At 35.2% G+C, this 21452-nt stretch overlaps 1 protein-coding gene across 3 annotated transcripts; it reads right to left on the bottom strand.

The window, feature by feature from the left end:
* Positions 1-619: 619 nt before the first annotated feature.
* On the bottom strand, positions 620-19148 carry LOC132312104 (guanylyl cyclase 1). 3 transcript variants are annotated; one of them, XM_059810356.1, is made up of 10 exons: positions 19037-19148; positions 12139-12553; positions 11805-11929; positions 10586-10697; positions 8946-9020; positions 5703-5791; positions 5391-5452; positions 3423-3495; positions 2230-2354; positions 620-1000 (listed from the first exon to the last, which is right to left on the bottom strand). In XM_059810356.1, exons 2-9 carry the CDS (start codon positions 12304-12306, stop codon positions 2252-2254), a joined length of 807 nt encoding a protein of 268 aa, XP_059666339.1. In that variant the 5' UTR covers positions 12307-12553; positions 19037-19148; the 3' UTR covers positions 620-1000; positions 2230-2251. The 3 variants fall into 3 exon arrangements, with proteins under 3 accessions (XP_059666339.1, XP_059666337.1, XP_059666340.1); XM_059810354.1 differs by having other exon boundaries at positions 2271-2354; XM_059810357.1 differs by having other exon boundaries at positions 2279-2354.
* Between the last annotated feature and the right edge of the window lie 2304 nt (positions 19149-21452).

Below are 21452 nucleotides of genomic sequence, written 5' to 3'. Positions count from 1 at the left end.
CAAGTTGGGCTTCGGGCTTTATATAATATCAACCCAAGCCTAATCCGAATTTAATTCAGACTCAGAATATCTAGCCCAAGCCCAGACCTAAAACATAAAAACACTGCCCAAGCCCTAAAAATTTCGGGCTGGGCTCGGGTAAATTCGGGCTAGCCCAGCCCGAGTTGCAGCCCTATTAAGAACATTCGGTAGCAAAAATGGAGGAATAAATGGCATTTGCCAGCAAATTCATTTATACACAATGTCTAATATATATATATATATATATATATATATATATATATATATATATTAGCAGTTTATTAAGGAAGACAATGTATTTTAAATTCCTGCGATAAAATGTACAGACAAAATCAACAATGTAAAATTGCAGTGTGATTTCATTATTATATGCTTCTTTATTTTTTTTGTTTCATCTGATCATTGTAAGATTATTAAATTTTATCATCTTAGAAAATACATGACATTATTATATCAATTTATAAGCAAATCTATATATAGCCATTAACTCAGATGGTATGATTTCTTTAAATTGTTGGACTGTACACACCTGTTGAATAAATCAATAATTATATTCTAGTTTAATTGCAATCAGGAGACCAGAATTCTAAAGCACAAGGAAAACCAACTCATCATAATCTTGATTTTGTTTTTGTGGAGCAATTCGTTCGAGCTTCTGAAATTTGTTTGACAATACAACATTTCAAGTGCCAACTTGAAATATGAAAACTTCTATACACAATACTATTCCAATGATGTATAAATTGAATACACATGAATTGAGCCTTGCATTACCACCACATCTAGTGATCAATACAGGTATTATCAACATTTCACACTAATATTGCCCCATATTATATACAAAATAATAAACATTAATACAGGGAAGACATGATCCGACTAGCCGATCAAAACAAGAAAGAATGCTGAGTATAAATAGCAACATGTTGGGAGTGTTGTTCAGAAAGGCCGTCCTAATTCATTCTCGTTCCAAAGATATCTGCATGGACCATTCGAACCAAAAAAACATTCAATCAGACCCAAAATATGAAGATATTTTACTTGCTAGTTATTTATGCAATTTTCCGCAGCCAAAAACATTGCTCGTAGAACAAAACCACACTAAGGGTCTGTTTGGCTAATGCTTTTGCTTCGTATTTTTTGCTCTTGCTAGTGTACTGTAGCAAAGCAAAAACACGAAATATCTTTGATAACGTTTGTTGTCATTTGAATAGTACCGAAACGTTTTCAAAATTGAGGCCAAAATCAGAAGCATCAAAATGATGATTTTGTTTGCTTCCGCACTGTAACAAAGCACTGTTCAAAATAATTTTTTTAAATATATATATATATATATATTTTTTTTTTTTTTTTTTTTTTTTTTGTCCTTTCTAAATTAACATTTTTAACTAGCCATTCAAAATTTTAAACTTGCTACACTTTTTACCAAACATGCTCTCATGTTTTTGCTTTAGAAAATCTTGTAACAAATTTATGTTACCAAACAAGCTTCGAAACAATGTTGAACACACTCTAAAGCAAAAACATTGCTTCTGCTTCGAGTCAAAGCAAAAGCACAAAGCAACTGTGGTTGCCAGACGGGCACTAAATGAATTGCTCCCAAAAGGGTATATCATGTAATGGGGTCGCAGCAGAAATATCATTAAATGATGGGACCACAGTGCAATGGCGACTAGAGTCGATCAAACAGTTGTTTTCCTTGAATTAGAAACTAATGTGGTCATTTGGTGCACAAACTAGAAGATCTATAAATGCTCCAGTAAGAAGAGTGAGACTAATTTGTATAGAAGGTAAGAGACAAAGACTGAAGTTAAGATGTGATGAAAAAATTAGAAATGAATAAAAAAAAAAAAAAAAAAAAAAAAAAAACTTAAAATATTATAGGAAAATGCGTTGTAATTAAAAAGAGTAGAAAAAGAGAATTCATACGGTTGAACCCTTCATATGGGATGATGATGATGATATGGTGAAAAAAACTACACTGGCGTGATGGATGGGCACACGAAATAATTCACTTCTCCTACATACTTTAATTTCTAGTCAATAATGGCGGAAGAGAAAGGGATTAACACTGGTGGTGTGCATTGAGAAAACACAAATAAATTCATATAAAGAAAGGTCCATATACTCGAGCATTGTCTATGTAGGCAAACAAAATGTAACAGGCAAAACCTCTAAATGCTGGCTATGCAGAGATAGGTCCCATACTTATGAGATACACAATGGATGATTAATTGGTAAAGATGTACTTGATTACCAAGAGAAGATCCTCATCTGTACCAAAGGATTTGCGGGCATCCTGTAGACACTTTGATGTGATGCACTCACGTTCCCTGCACAACACCAGCTTTAAAAGTCCATGCAAATGGAGTAAAGGATAGAATATTTCATTCAATTGGTTAGTGGTAAACTGTATATTTTCTATTTTTCACCCTTTTATGGTCGAATCTTGCATAAATTTGTTTATAGTTAGAAGTTAAGAAATTGTAGGTAAATCAACCAAATTTATTTCTAATTTTGCATCGAGGCAAATCATTTTTTTTTTTTGGAAGTTTAAGAGAGTTATTTACAAATAAAGTGATTTTCTATTAAATTTTATCAATATATATTTGCAACCTATATTTGTAAAACATATGTATGTTTTATTCTACCTCTTTATTATTTGATGATTTTAAGTATTTTTATTTCATTTTATTTTAACTCATTTATTTTATTTTTCTTTTCAACTTTTATTTGCATGCTTTTTAAACTAAATTTTGACGCATCTTGAATTTTTATATTTTTATATATTATAATGTTATAGTTAAGACTTAATTGTTATGAGTCCTACATGAGGTAGGTAATTATTGTATGTTTTTAAGTACAATAATTGGGATGACAATTCATTGTGAAACTTAGAAAGTTCAAAACTTTGAATTCTCGTATTGATGATGCATACTCTTTCACCTATTGACCTTTTGATCTTAACTTCTTAAGAATCTTTATCTCTTAATCCTTCTAATAAATCCGGTTAGCATGCAAGCTTGATGCTTTCTAACCTTTTTCCCAATTTTTCAAATTAGTCCATGAATTCTAGTATTTCTAAACCTTTCTCACAAAGCTACTAATTAGAATTCATAAGTATTCTCTCGGACCATGATCTAATAATTGCTTAACTCTTAGTTCATCACCATTATGCATTATCTGAATGCATTGAAAGATCAAAGCATTAGTGTTGATGACCCCAAAGACACTAATAAGAAGATGATAATGCTAACTTCTTCTAAGGCTCTAAAAATACGATGATAATGCTAACATCTTCTAAGGCACTAAAAAAACGATGATAATGCCAACTTCTTCTAGTTGGTAAAAGCTCTCAACATAAAGGAAATTAAGGAGGAGATAGAAAATGAATATAATACCTGGAGCTGGCTGGATCTCTAATCTCAAACTCATCTGTAATGGCATCATAGCCACATATTACAACATAATGACCTATTAAAAAAAATCAATTTAGTTGAAGAACAAGTACACGTGGCCATTAACACAAACACAAGGTCACAAGCCGCATATTCAAAGATGAGAACAATATACCCTCAGTGAATTTGTGAGGATCAGAAATAAATAATTTAGAGGATGTATCAAATATCTTTATCAATTGGAATATATTTCCTTTTTTGTGCTTTGTGCACACAAGTTGCTTAACGAGATCTCTAACCATTTAGTAGGCCTAATACCACTAACATATTTTTTAACTTTTCATAATAATCTTATGCGACAGTGACAAAGAAGTCACATTAAAGGTCAAAAAGACCCTCTGGAAGCTAATTTACAAGTTTGAAGACCAATCTTCAAGCAAGGCTCATCATCATTAAGTAGTCTTTGAAGACAACATGGGACTTAAGCCCGACATAAGGTTGAGAGTCTAACTAGGTACCACCTGCCCTTACACTGTGTCCATTGGTGATATAAATACCAATGAAAGGTGGTCATATCAGGAAATGTTTTTGAAAGGATTTTATATTTGCAAGATGTCAACTGATACATTGTGATATCAGTGCAGTCACAAATATTAGATCGAGATCAACTTCAAAAACTGATGAGCAAAGTTTTCAATATCTTGATTGAGTTCTGAATCCTACATTTATTTTATACTGTTTACCCTATGGCCACAACAGCTGTTTAAGGTAAGGTAGAAGCTCTTTAGTCCAACTCCAACAGCAAGCTCCAAGCCTCCAACTCCAATCTAAATCCAAAATGCTCTACCCTGTCCCCCCTTGCAGGCATCTCGCCCACACAAATATGTGCACCTACACGGTCTACGCAACTTTTTTTGACACTCATTACAGACAATAGATTGGTAATATAAGTTTCTCCATCACTGTCTGTTTCAAACTTTAATGATTGTGTACTCTTTAGATGGTTAGACCAAATAGGATATTTAGTTTGAAACAAGCATTGAACGTAGTTTTATTACTCTTGTTTACTAATAATTTTAGAATATATGCTTGAATGCAGTTTTAAATCCACAAATTCTAGAAATAATCATTTAGCTAGTAAATACTTTCATACACCCACATATGTGACTTTCTTGTTTTTCTTTTTCTTTTCTTTGTTTTTTTGCCCTCCTCATCATCAGATTATGAGTGTAAACCCTAAGGGGTTGGCTCAAGTGGGTAAGTCACTTTGCCCTGGTGCCTCAGGAAGCATCAAGTCTAAGGTTTAACTCCTCTTTGGTGCAAACAATTCCTTGGAGGGGGTTGTGTGAGTACCAACTAGGAAAAAAAAAAAAAAAATTATGTGTTCATGCAGTAGATTTTTACACTTATCTGAGAAATTTTTCTACAATGATATGTACTCAAAAATTTAAAACTCTATGTTTCAACTTTGACAATTGTTATGAAATGGAGGAACAGCTAACAGTAAGCCAAATATTCACTCCTTCCATGGGGCCTAAAACATTAAACATAAAATTAGCAGAGGATCCTGTGAAGAGGACATCAGATAAAGTTTCCATAGCATTTTGCAGAAACAAAAGCAGCTAGTGAAGTGGATAGGCAGTGAATTCCACATACTTCACGTGCCATTTTATTGAAAAAACCAGTGAACCAACCAATATTTGTTTGAACTATACTATCAGCAATTGGATTAACAGGAAATGGAGTTACTAATTCCACCCAATAGGATTGGGAGACCAATATTAATGAGTAGAGCTTAGTTTGATATTTTAAATAACACTTTTATTCAATAAATCTTGACTAGGCAAAGTGAGCAATCTACTTCATTACATACTTTATTGCATGTTTGAGGATGATAAAATTACTTTTGAAAACAAAGTAATATTGCCAATTGGTAAGGGCAAAAGAACAGATAAAAGCATCATCCCTCACCAGTGTAGCCCGAGCTGCCACCAGAGAAGTCTGAAACACAAACATCCCCTAGCCAAGATCGACTGTATCAAACAGACATTTAAAAGAGAGGAAAAAATAAAATAAAAAATAAAAAGAAAAGAAGAAGAAGGAAGAAACATTAAATTTAATACTAAAACATTTACACCAATAAAAAATAAAAAATCTGGAAGCAGGAGTATAATTTAGTTTTAACCCGCCAAAGAAAAAGCAGTATATGAAAATTAGTAATAAGAATTGAGAATGTGCCCAAAAAAAAAAAAAATCACTGCAAAGATGAAATCAAGAATATACCCCAATTTAAACTGGTCAACTAAAGCAATCGCAATATATTTGCCTGACAAGATCAATAAAGATATGTCTTCTCCACTGATTGACCTGCACTGCAGGAAAAAAGAAGAAGGTGAATTTTCTTTCCTCTGTCTTCTTTTTCTTTTTATTTTTTACGCAGAAAGCTGTGCATTCATCATCTCAGGGAATAAGAAAAATTAACATGTACATAAAATCTTATTTAGGGGCAGGAAGTAAGCAACAACTAAATAAGATCTTATTCAGACCCTCTGTTGGAATATATGAAGTTAAACAAGACACTTTCTCACATCTTTTCCTCGGAAAAAAGAAGAAAATAAAAAGAAGAAGAAAAGAGTGATAGATCTACAAATTATCCGAAATTGCCACCTACTGCTACCGGAATTATAACCAGCTTAAAATTTGCACAAATGGGGGACACTAATGTTATAATATTTAACCAAAAAGAACTGAAAATTAAACTATCCTCAAGAATCAACCTTAAATAATATATACAGTGAGATCGTGAGTCAGCTTTCGATCCTACATGCCAGACTAACCAAGCAGTTGACTGACAAAATTTTGTATGCCAATATAACTGCCTAACTAAGAATGATAATCAAGAGAGACATAATTCTGTTATTAATAGAATTATCAGATAAAAAAAGATTTTCTAAATTCCGTTCACAAAAGCTTCCCTGAAGGTAACAATTTACCGTGTTGGAAGATGAACTTGCATATTGCTTCAGGTATTCCCTTATATTTTTTATAAGATGTATATTAATTCTGTTCCAAGACACCAAGAACTCTAGATAATTTGAAGAATTGGAGAAAGTTGAGCTCGTTTTGTCTGTAGGCTCAAGAGAATTGATAAGCTTCGCTCTAACTGCAAAGCTGTTGTAGCACAGTTTATCAAAAAAATTTGTTATTCCACCCTTTAAAAAAAAAATAATTAAATTAAAAAAAATTGCACACCTCACAAAATCATTTCCTTTGTTTATTTTTTTTTTTTTGGTTTTGCTCACCATGATACCTAATTGTTTAGTGGTATCAAAGGACTATTAAATCTTCATTATTATTATTATTATTATTATTATTTTATAAGTAAATCTTCATTATTATTATTATTAGTATTATCTATAATCATTCTTGCATTCTGAATAGAGAAGATCTTGGCTGTGGAAGCACCACAGGTGTAAACATCATCTTACCTAATCACTTTTTATCTTGTATACTTGGTAGTGCTTTCACACACCCACACACACATCTACAACAGAAAATAACAATAAATTTTTTTTGGAAAATTTATCACTTAATAGAATTATTATTACACCACTTTGGAACAAAGTTTGGTCCTCCAATAATTATTTATCACCAGTGAATAGAGATTACAATTCATCCAATAATTTAACACTAGAGAATCAACCTTGTGCACAAAAAGCACTTCAGTTAAAAGGTGGCCGCATAGTGACTAGGCCCATTTTTGTTAAACATAATTGCAAAAGGACCATGCATATCCCCCCTATGTGTTTGCATTAGAGCTTAAACTGGAGTACAGGGAATATAAGTCCAAAATCAATCCAAGTTCCTTCCACTCTCTGTAAAAGATGAACTTAAAGATGCTAGATATGGCTGTTGTGTAATATTCACGGTTCCATTTCCATACTTTAGACTCAAAATAGAGTCAATTTTGTGGACCTGAACAATCTGAAAAAGCCATCTGCAACCTTGGTTCGTATTAGATATCTACTTAGTATTTCAAACATGTTTTCCTACTGGACCCATTCTATCTTTGAAGTTTCTCCTTGCTCATGGGCAATAACTCACTAATCAGATAATAGCTACAAAAGAAGCAGAGTGGAAATATAGTTAAATAGCTCTTTAGAAAAACAGCGGAAGCATATCTGTACAATTATTGGTATCTCCAACATTTTGATTACCAAATCCTACTCTGATTGGGGCTTCCAAGCTGATCTAAAGATGGTTTGGGAGAGAATTAACCCCAAAATCATCACAACAGGTGCATCTGTCATTATTTCCCACCTTTGGTACTTAACGTAGAAGGTCCTTTATGTGCCCTCCTTGAAGATCACTGTGCATTCTGGCATTACAAGGCAGACACAATTAACTACTTTGTTTATCATGAGTTTCAGGATTTACTCTGTTTGCAGTGCAAAGGCTCCTCCAAGCTAAAAAGAACTCAACAAAAAACTTTTACGCCAACAACCTGACTTCAGCTATAAATCCTTTTCCTCAATTTCAGCTCTACATGGGGCATCAACTCACATAAAATTAAAGGTCATCGTGTCTTTTTCGCCACATGACCCACATCATTTTAGCCTTTGTGTAATTTTTATAGGCATGATCTGTCATACTTTTTGTTTTATCTATTGGAAATAATACCATAACCACTGCTAAGATATAATTGGAGAAAAAAAAAAATAGCGCACGATCATGAAAAAAATCCAATTACTCTAATTGCAAGCCACACATATTACACTCAAGAAAATAGTTAACCAAGTCAGAGTCTTGTTTTCGCAACTCTGGTCACTTGGCAACTTAGTCTCCGTTTGATTCAAAATATATATATCTATCTATATATATATATATATATATATATATATTTTGTAAAACATTTTCATAGTATTTTCCTCAAGTACACAAATTTATACATAGCTTTCATCTTGAAATTAGTTGTTTAGTTGAGATATTTGATCAAACAGTTGTCGGATAAACTAGAATAAAAGAGGATGAATTCAACACAAAAGAATAAGAAAAAAAATCAAACTGTATATTATTTATAAATATATACAAGCAGATGAAACGTTATACACGCAGACAAACATTGGCCAAGATCTGTGAATTTAGAAAGAACGAACAGATCAAACTAGATTATACAATTTATACATATACATGTATATATAGAGAGAGAGAGACAAGACGGAGGAAAATGATTTACCGTCTTTGAATTCTCCCCAACACCAGAAAATGGGGAAAATGATTTCTGGAAAATGTTTTTACAGTGAAACAAACACAGCCTTAATGCAATGTAATTTGCAGAGTAAGAACTTTGACAATTAAAGAGATTTCATGAACACAAAGGTTGATACTTATATCTAATAAATGAAATAATAAGTTCCTCTACTTAGGAATATTAATGTAGCAATGCCCCTCCTCAATGACCATTGACCACTAGTTCTTTTTCAGATGATCCTCAAAGATATGCACACTCAAATGACAAGATTGTACCTGTATATCTATTCCAGCTTCCAGTGCTTTCTGAAATAGCATATCTACTCGCACTAGATCATTAGGCAATTGCTCCTATACAATTTGAACAGAACTTCTATGAGTATTATATTATAAGTGACAAAATAACTAGGGACTGTATTTAACAAGAGAAGCATACAAATCCTGGCAAGTCCAAAACAGTCTGAACACATTAAGCAAACTATATACAATATATAAAGCCTCACATCTACAATGTTAGATTAACTGAATGAACATGCTTTATGTTATTCAGATCACATTCTTGCATCTACAAAATGCAACTCAAAAACAAACACACAAAATGCAAGAGGAGAATTGTAAGAGTTTGTTGCTAGAATGAGAGGTCGTATATGGTAGCCAATCACTCGTGAATTTCATTAATTCAGTTTTCTGTTTTGATTTCTTGTGTCTTCCACACAAAATAATCATAATTCTAGTATAATTCATATTTTGACAATTGGAATTTGAATTACAATTTGTGACTCTAGCTCCAATTCCACATCTCACTCAGAGTCTCAGACCTTAAAAATAAATTAAAATTACCATAAATATAGAGGCTATGTTGGGTTTTTATATTTTCACTGATTCAACAACATTTTGGTTTGAAAAAAAAACTAGTTTGTTTAGCAGAATGAAAAAGATTATGCATGATCGATTATATAAAAAAATGATTACCCATAATCAGGTCTTAAATTGATTGAATTTAAAGTAGAGGCATGCTTGGAGATAGAGTCTGAAAATTCAGAAGGAACTGATTTTTTGATGTGCATTAATAAAACATGATTTTTACCAAATTATATAAATCTTAGTCAATTATATATAATCATCAAAATTGGTTTGAATAACCCAAACACAACCTCAACATTTTGACAGTTAAACAATGAGTTCAGTGAAATGAAATCTTGCTTCATTAACAACTAATCCTCATTCAAAAGCATGAGAAATTACACTTAAGTGTGCCTAAATAATTTAAAGAGCACATGTTAAATTATGTATGAGGTCTCATAAATTTTAAAATAACCCTCTGGATAAATAGAAACGACAACGTTAGAAACTAAAGTCTGACACTTTACAATAGAGGCACACCCATTTTTCACCGAACTGAGCATTCATAAAATCTAAAAGTCTACTCTAATAGTTCATACGAAGAAATACTAATACCTCCTGCATATTAACAAAAACTATAAATTATTATGTGACAAAATATATAAAAATCACAAAAACATAGGCAATACATTTTAAATTTCACGCAAGTGTGAATTACAAAAAATAGATAGCATTGCTGGGAGTCTGGGACATGGTAACTTCTTACACAATAAGTCCTCCATGCTTTACATAAAACAATACATGAATAAATCATATAACTAACATTATGCTGATAAGTACTCAAATAAACACAATAGTAACTAAACAATAGAAATTATACACCTAATATTGCAATAAAACATAAACAGAATAGTAGTTAAACAACAGGAGTCATACAGCTAATATTGCAATAAGACATACTCATAACCAAATTAGTACCTGAATTATGTGCAACCCCCAACAAGTAAGAGTTACATCATAATACAAACAGGGAGTTCAATAAGAACATATCCGTTTAGGAGACAGGACATCACCTTATAAAATGACTCCACAGAAAAGTTTGGGTTTGCTCCTAAAGTTACAGTGAAGTAAGAAAAATTAACAGAAAATCTCTGCAGCAAATACGCCAGATCAACCGTCCAAATACTGCCAAAAAAAAATGCCACCAAAAAATGATTATGAAAATTGATCGATCAGCCAATGTTTTTATATGAATGATGAATCTTTAAGTACCACAGGCAACCTTTTGTAAGGTGAAATATGGCAAACATACATAAGATAATCTCTCTCTCAGTGTGTTTGGTGTGTGTTTTTGCTGAGCATCCATATAATAATCAACATCAGTTCCCAGTCACTTACATGATATAATATATATATATATATATATATATATATATCTCACAAAAACAATAATCAAGCTTGCAGACCAAAAAATAACACTGACCTCCCTTGTCTGACATGATTTTATAAAATATAACCCCCTCCATTAATTCTGACATGATTTTATAAAATAAACTCCTCCATTAATGGTCAACGGCGGTTTTTGCTGATGCCGTCAATTTTAGAATACCAATTTTCCCTTGTTTAATATATAAAGACATTATCCTTCGTAAGACAAAAGAAATTACTTAAAATAACCTTATTTTAACATAAATTAAGTTACATAAAAACACTACTTATAAATAAATAAAAAGGCCATAATTTTGCAACAGGTCTATGACATTCTCTTCTTCTTTCTGACTTCTTTTTCTTCATACTAAAGGCCCAACACACACAATATATAAAACGATTATAAAAATAAAATGCTTAGCCATGGATCTCTATGGGGGAAAACAAAAAGGTGGAAAGCCTACACAAACTATGAGATTTAACCTAATTGCACATTGTTGCTATGTTTGTGACAACCTACACAAACCGTGTACTATCATTTGATTCATACTAATTTAAATAGAATCGGATCATAGGAGAATTGTTCCATCACAGCCAAAATAGTGTAACTAGCATTAACATACCTTATGAAAAACAACTGAGTTGACAAAATGAGAAAGTTCTCAAATAAAACTATGTTTCATCACCACTCGAGTAGGCTATGCATCATTAACAATTCAATGTAGTGTAAAAACAATTGAGATGACAAAAAGAGACCAAGTTCTCAAGTAAGAATAAACAATCCCATCATACAATTTCACATTCAAAGTAACTTAGCAATATGGCAAGGAGCTAAACACCAAACTTTGTGATGAAGAAAGGCACCTAGTTGTACAGCATAGGTCCCCCAGTTCCTGAATATTACAGTTGTTGATGCCGAGGGTTCTCAAAACCATCAAAACACAAGCAAGACCACAATCCCAAGTTTGTAGCTGGTTTATGTGCGGGACCTATAAGCACAACACTCCTCAATGGATTCAAAGAACAAGGAACCCCAATAAAGTAATTAAATGGATGAACTTATCCAACAGAATATCTATGATTAAATAAAAAATCTCTTTCTATTTTATATCTCTAAATGATTATTGATTGGAAAAGGTTAAAACTAACAATACTGCAAATAAAATACAAATTACGAGTAGTACCAGAATGGACTTACTTCAACAAAGTGTGAGCGGTGCAAGAATGAACAATTGCTTTTCTCATTACTCAACGACTGCCCAAATGGGTAGGATTCAACCAAACTCAATTCATCTCCAATTGATCGATGAGCATTTTCTTCTTCCGCTTTCAAAAATTTGTTGAAGAGAACATACAAAGGCCACATTAGTGACCAAAATATAACCAAGATATCTTACTCGAATACTGCACTCCAGGCATAAAAATGGTCTGACCGATTGTATATGCAGTACGTCTTGCCTTGTAGCTGTCCAAAACTATCCCAAGTGTCCCATATCTCCTATCTGATGTAAATACAACCAATTCAGACATAAAAACGGTCTGACCGATAGTATATGCAGTAATCCTTGCCTTGTAGCTGTCCAAAACTATTCCAAGAGTCCTATATCTCCTACCTGATTTAAATATAACCAATAATAAGTGAAATTGAACAAAAAATTATAATTCTATGTGTTTGATATTTAGTAACATAACTAGCCACAAGTGCTTTACATGTTCAGATCAAATAACATTAATTATAAAGCAGCATAACAAGGCACTCAATCACATAGAGATGTAACACTATACATTTTTGTTTTTCGTACAAGTTAGAAGTATAGTTGTTAAAGGCCCGCCTAGGCTCCAAAAAAGCCCCAAGGGTAGAGCGCCTCAACCTAGTATAGGCCAAATGTTACAGGGGGGTCTTGTCCCGCATCAGATCTGGATGGGAAGTGAAATAGGTATATATGGGTTGGGTGTTAGCACCACCTAATAGCTTAAGCTTTTGGGTCGAACCGCGAAACACCCAGCCCGTTACAATTGGTATCAAAGTAAGACCTGGTCTATGATCTGGTGTCATGCCAAGCGCCTAGTCTGGAGGTGTCCAGGTGGGCTACTCGGCAGGGGCGGAGCCAAGGGGGGGCTGGGGGGCCCATGGCCCCCACCTAATTTTTTGGATTTTTTTTTTTTGTATAGGTAAAAATAAAAATAATATAGCATATATGACATAAAATCTATACTTGGCCCCCTAAGGAAAAAAAAAACAAATTCTTTCTTTAATTAGCATTTAAAAGATAATTTATATATAATCTAAAGGAAAATGATTTAAATGACGACTATAGAATCCCGATAAAAACTGACTCATACAAAAATTTAATGTGACTATCTTAAAATTTCAACTCAAACACAGTTGTTTCCATAATGTTACTATCTTAAAAACCTTCCAAATCAATCACGATTCTTACCATAACCTTATTATCCTAAAATTCCATTTCATACATGATTCTTTCCACTTTTATTTATTTATTTTTATTGGAATCCTTTTATAAGAATTCTATAAGAAATTATTTTTTACAAAATCTAGAACAAAATCTTCATTTGAAGTTCTGAAAATCAATAAAAATCGATGATTGAAGAATCTAAATTCTTATTTTATTAATTTGTTTGTGTGTGTTTTTTTTTTTTTATTTTTTTTATTTTTTTTTTTATCATAATTATTGTTTTGTTAAATTTTCAATTGTTACTTTTTTTTTTAAAGTTATTTTTGTTTTTTTTAGGAGACTACAGAAAGACAAGTTTGACACACAAAGAAAGATTATATCCTTACAATTTCTTATTAAGTTATTTCAATGCAACTTCTGCACAAAAAAAAAAAAAAAACAAAGTTTGACCTAAGAAATCACTTCTTTCTCATTGATGTAGATAATTTTTATGCACATTACAATCCAGATTAATCTCAAAGTTTTTTTTGTTCCTCTCCCTATATAGATTTTGTATGTATATACGTATTTTTGTGTGGGGGTGTGTCTATTTTTTTTTTTTTTTTTTTTTTTACCTTTGTTAAATTTAGATAGATATATTTTTGTATGAATATAATAAATCGTAAAATATTTTTGCCCACGTAATATTTTTTTATTTTTTCCTCAAAAGTTCTAGCTAAGTAATGTTGCTTATAATTTTGGCCCCCCCAACCTCAAGATCCTGGCTCCGCCCCTGCTGCTTGGGTAGGCAAGGTGGCCCTATTGTTATGAGGGCGTTGCGAGTTCAGGTGGGGGAGAATGTTACAAGGTGGGATCTTGAACCCTCATCGGATTCGAATGGGAAGTAAAATGGGTATACATGGGTTAGGTGTTAGCACCACCTAATAGCTTAAACTTTTGGGTCGGACCACGACACACCTAGCCCGTTAACTAAACTCCTTCAACCAAGCTCACGCTTTATAGTAGGCTCCATGCACCTTGTATTTTTTAATCATTTTTTTATTTAATGGCAATTAAATTAAAATTTTCTATATCATATATCGTATTGTTTAACCTTATTAAATATTTGACAAAATTAATAAATTTATAGTTCATTACATACATTAATTGTAGTTATAGCTTGATTATGAATATATAGAATAATATATGCTCAAATATGCAATATTATTACATATGCACCTTACTTCGATCAGGCTTGCACCTTATATTACATCTTGAGCTTAGTGTCACGGGCTTAGAGTTTCAGTACCACTCTAGCTGCTCCCGTGCGGCACCAAGACGTTGCTTTCACTCTCGCAAGTACTTGGTCAGCCTAACTCCCGTGCACACCTTAGCCAACACACTCCCCTCGTGCGCTTACTAGTGTTGTAGTTGCCCTCGCCCTCTCCTCACCTGGCTTGCACACTCACACACACTAAGGCACTTAAGTTGGCAAGGAAAGAACACTTCTATTACTTCAAAGAATGCTTTGTACAAGGCTAGCACTCAAGCTCTCTACAAGGCTCTCAAGACTCACTCTAGGACTTGTTGCCTACAAAATGAAGTCCTACCTCTATTTATAGGCATCCCCATCCCTAATGGACGGCTAGGATGCATTCTAACCAACGGTGGAGATTGATTATCTAGAATCTTCTCCCACCTTCTTCACACTTCCATACTTATCTACTAGTATCTACAACATTCTAGAATTCTCCATACTACTCCACACAACTCTGGAGAACTCTAGAACCTTCCACACACTTCTACACATTTCTACACATATCTAGAAACTTCCACATAACTCTAGACTATTCCGGAAGACTCTAGAAACTCCACTTGCCATGCAGTTGCCATGCAGCGTCCTCCTCAGCGTCCTCCTCAGCGTCTGTGTGTCGCCTGCGTGGCATAACCTCCATAGGCGGGGCGTGACATTCTCCCCCACCCATTTCCGTGACGCCCTCGTCACGGTTTCTTCAGCTGACCCAGCCTCTCATAGGTCATCAGCACTTGCGCATATGTCCTTGGCCCAAACGTACGAGCGCCCTTCGGGAGATGTGAAGTCCTCACGAGCTCCATCGTGTTGAATGCCACCTCTGGACTCTCCTTCCTGCCCACGAGCGGCACCATGCATGCGGCCTTGCCTTCCTCGCCTCCAAGTATCATCAACGCACCAAGGCATGGTAGTGGCGCGGCGTTGTTCCTGTCCATGAACTCCAGCCCCAGCACCATGTCGTGGTCGTCCATCTCCGCAACTTGGAAGTCAGCCTTGCCCTTCCATCCTTGCATGCATAGCTCCACCTCCTTGCACACTCTACTCACGCGTGCCTCCTCGGAGTTGACGGCCTTGATCCAGCCCTCCGTCTTGCGCATCTCCAAGCCAAGTCGTTGCGCCTCCTCCGGGGTAATGAAGTTGTGTGTAGCACCCGTGTCTACCAACGCTTGCACGGCTTTGCCACCAACCTGCGCATCCACATAGCGCACCCCAGCTACCTTCTTTGCCTTGCCCTTCTTCTTGGTGTCATGAGCCATGCTACTCAGCATCTGCATAGCCCCCATGCACCTATCTTCATCGCTGCCCGCATCGTCCACCCTGCCCTTGCCCTTATCCTTCACAAGGGCGCTCATGGTCTTCTTGTTGGGGCAGTGTCGCAATATGTGCGGCCCTTCGCACAAGTAGCACTTCGGCTCCCACTTGCCCTTATCGCGGCGCTCCCCTTTGCCACTAGCCTTAGACCTCTCTCCATGGTCCTTACCTTTATCATGGCGTGGGCGTCTCTCCTCATCGCTGTGCTCATCATCGCTAGACTTGGGCGAGCCCCGTTTCTTGAAGCGCCGGTCTCCCCCACCTTTGCCGTGGTCCCTCTTGGGAGACGTGGCCCTCTTGTCATCGCGCCTAAAGTCTTCGAGGCGCTCCGCTATAGCCATTGCGGATGCCAAGTCTCTAGGCTCCCTCCTCCTTAGCTCCGTGGCCACCCAAGACTGCAGCCCATCAATGAACAAGCATACACGTTGCCGCTCCGGCATCTCTGGGATCTCCAGCATCAAGTTGGAGTACTCCTTCACATACTCCCTTATGCTCCCCTTCTGCTTCAGGCGCCTTAGGTTGATCATGGCGAGGTCCTCAACGCACTCGGGATAGAACTGCCTCTTGAGCTGCCTCTTAAACTCCTCCCATGTGTCAACTGCTCTTGCGCCTCTACCGGTGAAGCGCTGCCTCCACCATAGAGCGGCAGTGTCCGTGAGGTACATAGTGCCTGTCTGCACCTTCTCCTCATCATCCTCGATCTCCATGCACTCGAAGTACCGCTCCACGTGCCAGAAGAAGTTGTCAATCTGGCGCGCTTTCCTTGCCCCATCGTACTCCTTGGGCTCCGGCGCCTTCTTCTTCCTTGGCTTCACTACGACCTCGCGCGCCTGAGAGAACTCCTTCTTGCACTCGGCAATCTCCATGCGCAAGTCGTCTACCCGATCATGCAAGTCCCTTTCTTTCTCTTGCGCCTTGTTGGCGATGCCATCAATCAGCTCGTAGAGCTCCGCCATCCTTCTCTCGAGCCTATTAAACTTAGTCTCCGTGTAGACCAAGTGTGTGGCAAGCTTCTCCTCCAAGCTCTGCTCTAAGATGTGGACTTGGTGGTCTCCTCCGCTAGCCATGTCTACTCCAACAAAGCTCCCTTGACGAACCTGCTCTGATACCAACTGTCACGGGCTTAGAGTTTCAGTACCACTCTAGCTGCTCCCGTGCGGCACCAAGACGTTGCTTTCACTCTCGCAAGTACTTGGTCAGCCTAACTCCCGTGCACACCTTAGCCAACACACTCCCCTCGTGCGCTTACTAGTGTTGTAGTTGCCCTCGCCCTCTCCTCACCTCACCTGGCTTGCACACTCACACACACTAAGGCACTTAAGTTGGCAAGGAAAGAACACTTCTATTACTTCAAAGAATGCTTTGTACAAGGCTAGCACTCAAGCTCTCTACAAGGCTCTCAAGACTCACTCTAGGACTTGTTGCCTACAAAATGAAGTCCTACCTCTATTTATAGGCATCCCCATCCCTAATGGACGGCTAGGATGCATTCTAACCAACGGTGGAGATTGATTATCTAGAATCTTCTCCCACCTTCTTCACACTTCCATACTTATCTACTAGTATCTACAACATTCTAGAATTCTCCATACTACTCCACACAACTCTGGAGAACTCTAGAACCTTCCACACACTTCTACACATTTCTACACATATCTAGAAACTTCCACATAACTCTAGACTATTCCGGAAGACTCTAGAAACTCCACTTGCCATGCAGTTGCCATGCAGCGTCCTCCTCAGCGTCCTCCTCAGCGTCTGCGTGTCGCCTGCGTGGCATAACCTCCATAGGCGGGGCGTGACATTAGGCTCCAGAAGGCCTTTGGCCCCTCAGTGCGCCTTGAGTCTTTAACAACTATAGTTAGAATTATATAACCCTTAGATGACTACAAACATTTTGGGTACTGGTTTGTTGCCATCGTCATCCTCCTCCTTGCCTTTATAACGAATGGGATCGACCACGTGAATTTTCTTTTTCCAATATATTATAGTACACATAATGTCTCCTCTTATATTTATTTTTTAAGTCGCTTTTAGTTATTTCATCCTAACTTAGTGTTGGTTGGCCTCATTATCTATTACCTTCTATGTAACTAATCTCCATTTTCTTATGGGTGCATCTGTAGTTTACGTGTAGGTGTCCATACAACTTTAAGCCTGCTTTCTTTCTTTTGCCAATACTAGGTGATATTCCTACTCTCTCCCTTATGCTTTGATTTGTAAATTTATCTCTTCTAGTCACTCCCGTCATACATCACAACATTCTCATTTCAGCTACATGAATGCATTGTTCTTGTGTTTTTTTTTAACACAACATTCTCTCCTTATAAGATAGTTGACTTTTAACTGTCTTCTTAATTTTCCTTTTAATTTATTTGTTAGTAGGACCAAAAATCACATCCCAGATGAACCATCAATCAAGTGTTTGTAAATTGAGGTATGTATAGGTAGTCCTTGTCTAAAACCAGACCAGATCTCAACAAATTCAGGGCAATGAACACAACATTGCGATCACATTAATTCTTCAACGATCACATTACAGATAAAGTATGCCTTCTGCTGAAATTACAGACTTCTAATATATAACCTAATCTGTTATAAAATTTATACTATTGGTGATCTGATGCAGTGATTGTCTGAGCTACACATTTGTCTGACTCAGTTTATGAACTCTTTCAAAATTAATCATTAAAAGGATAGTAATCAATTAAACCTAATCTGCAAAAACAATTAGATCATAATATGACATCGAGGAACATATGAGCCATTACAGATGCAATAATAGTGGCACAAAACATGATTTGATAAATACCATCAGAGAAAATTGAACAGTTTAAACATTTTAATTAGACGATGTATCGATAATAATAAAAAAAAGAAAATGCGAAAAAATCTTTACAAGGCATTTAATAAAGCAATAAGAAAAAGAATCAACAATTATTGCACAATAAAATTTTTTAATCATATGAACACAACCCATATATACATAGACAAAAAAAAAAAAATGGAAAAGGAAGAAAAAAAATTTTTTGAATCAGCTGTTTGAGATGAAAAGGTTGATGAGAGAGAGAAGGTACCTTTGGGTTGGATCGGAAAGTTTAAGAGGCAGTTGTCGGAGAAGGTCTTCGTTGCCTTTACTTTCGCGGTTGTTGAATGTGCAGAGCTTTTATACGATGGACGTAAGGTTTATCGGCTTAATGTACTCCCCCTTCACGTGGGCCCCTAGACTTTGATGTTTTGTGAGACTGATGCATATATGCATTGGTCAATGGAAGACCAAAAGCCTCGATGACACGCGTCTGAAAGAGACTGGGTCGAAATGGAAACTGGAGATTAATCATTGTTGTCTACAGCTCACGAGTCCTGTTTAAAAAGGATTACAGTATTTATTGACAGATGAAGCCATTATAAGAAAAATATATTTTAGAAAATATTCCGTACTTATCAATTTATTCTAATAGAAGTAAAAATAAATTATTTATATAAAATACTGACTCTATTTTTTTATTTGTTATATAATTGATTAATTAAAAAAATAAGTTTAACCATTCAATACAATTATTCAGTGCAACAATCATTTATTTAAAAATAATTATCAAGTGAGAATTGTGGTTTGAAACGCAATTGGTTGGGTTTAAAGTCTCAACAGTTGTGATTTTGAGATTGGTTTGGTTCTGATTTAATTTAAACTGGTATTAAATATCGTAACAATAAATGCATGTTTATTTAGGGAGCAAACAAAAAAATAAAAGGAAAACAATGTATGCATATTGTTTAGTATAAGACTCCCTCCCCAATGCTATAACCATGACCTTCCTAATCCTTCTTTACTTAAGCTTGCTTGCATGTCTGCCTAACAAAATTTTAAGGGTTCTCATGCAACACTTGCCTCTTAATTCGATCCAACCTTAGTGTTTGTATGTCTTAAAACTTTTATATGCTGCAAATTTTATTTTTAAAAAAAATTGAACTAAACAGAATTAGACTTCATGCAACACTCACACACACACTTTGTTTATTTGGAGACTCGAATCCTCACCATCCAAAGATATTTCTCTAAAAACGGACCTTTATATCTAAATTTTAAAAAAATTGAATCAAACAGAGTTTTTGTATAACTTTTTGATTTTTAAATAATCATTTTATGAGTGAGAAACCAAACAGACTTTACTCATTTTTTATTTGCTTGAGCCATGTGATGGTGTTCATGATAAATGCTACTTTGGTAACAGGCCAAAGTAAAAAAAAAAACCTCACTCCATTCAGATTACTTGTGTATGTGGACCCTAAACCGAGTGTGATCTAAATATCTTCTTACCAACCCAGTGTTGTTGTGGACTCAGGCCTGTAGATGCAAGCCCAATGTTACTGGATTGATGATGGTCCAAGCCCTATGTTCAAAACTAGCAATTGCTGTGCTCATGGAATAGATAATAACTCCTGAAATTTAAATTTACATTGGTAAAAATCAGTAGTAAAAGACAACGACAGACCCATGATGTTGAACATAACTGGTCTGAAGAAATATTATTAGATGTCATGAGTCTTTGAGAAGATGGATCATTCATGGTCCCAAAAGTCCATCATCCCACGCAGAGGAGGAAAGGGTGGGCCTAAGATCCAAACAAGATGGGTCTAATTCAAATTCAAAAGTTTATGAACTTCAGGTAATAATGATAAAAGCCTTCTTTGAATTTGCATATGCTTATAACCGTTATACGTAGTAACTATTTTTACCTCGAGTAATTATTTGTTTCCAGTATTATCACGGTAACAAAAGGTTAGACTAGTTACATATCTAACATGGCATAAATTAAGTTACTACTTCCTCACTAATCAAATGGGTTCTCAAGCTTGAAGCTTGATCTCTCATACTTCTAACTTTAGTCATATATGTACAACCAAAGAGAATAAAAAGTAAAATTGTAATGTAATTGATCTTTTATCGGGGAAAAATATTGAATAATCAATATTCACTACGGAGTATTTATTTTGATAAAAAAAAAAAAAAAAAAAAAAATTTAACAACTAACTATTGGACAGGTTCTGTGTTTGGTACCCAGAATACTAAGTACTTTCTCAATATTTGAGTGGTTGCTAATATTTATTGCTGTGTATGTATGTATGTAGGTAGGTAGTGGAGCCTGTTTATGCCCATGGTTTATTTTTTACACACACACACACACACACACACATATATATATGTATACATATATGAAAATTTTAATATAATGTTTCCCTAAAATAATTAGTTTTTAAAATTATCTATTAATTTTCTCCTCCTTTTCTCTATTACTCTTTAAATTCCTTTAAAAACAAAAAGTTTAAGTTTTCCTTCTTAAATTAAACTTTAATTTTTTCCCTTCTAAGTTATGTCATTTTTTCATCCCTTTTTTTCCTTTCCCTTCTACTTCTTTAAATTCTTCTTCTGTTTCTTTTTTTTTTTTTTTTTTTTTTTTTTTTCCTCCTTAACACTGCCCCCTAAACTGAAAT

This window comes from Cornus florida, unplaced genomic scaffold (assembly GCF_030987335.1).
Source record: "Cornus florida cultivar Cherokee Brave unplaced genomic scaffold, ASM3098733v1 CherokeeBrave_3.0.0_Hap2_Chr06, whole genome shotgun sequence".
Classification (NCBI taxonomy): domain Eukaryota; kingdom Viridiplantae; phylum Streptophyta; class Magnoliopsida; order Cornales; family Cornaceae; genus Cornus; species Cornus florida.
Note: the sequence above shows the minus strand (reverse complement) of the source record. Positions and strands in the feature narration are given on the sequence as shown.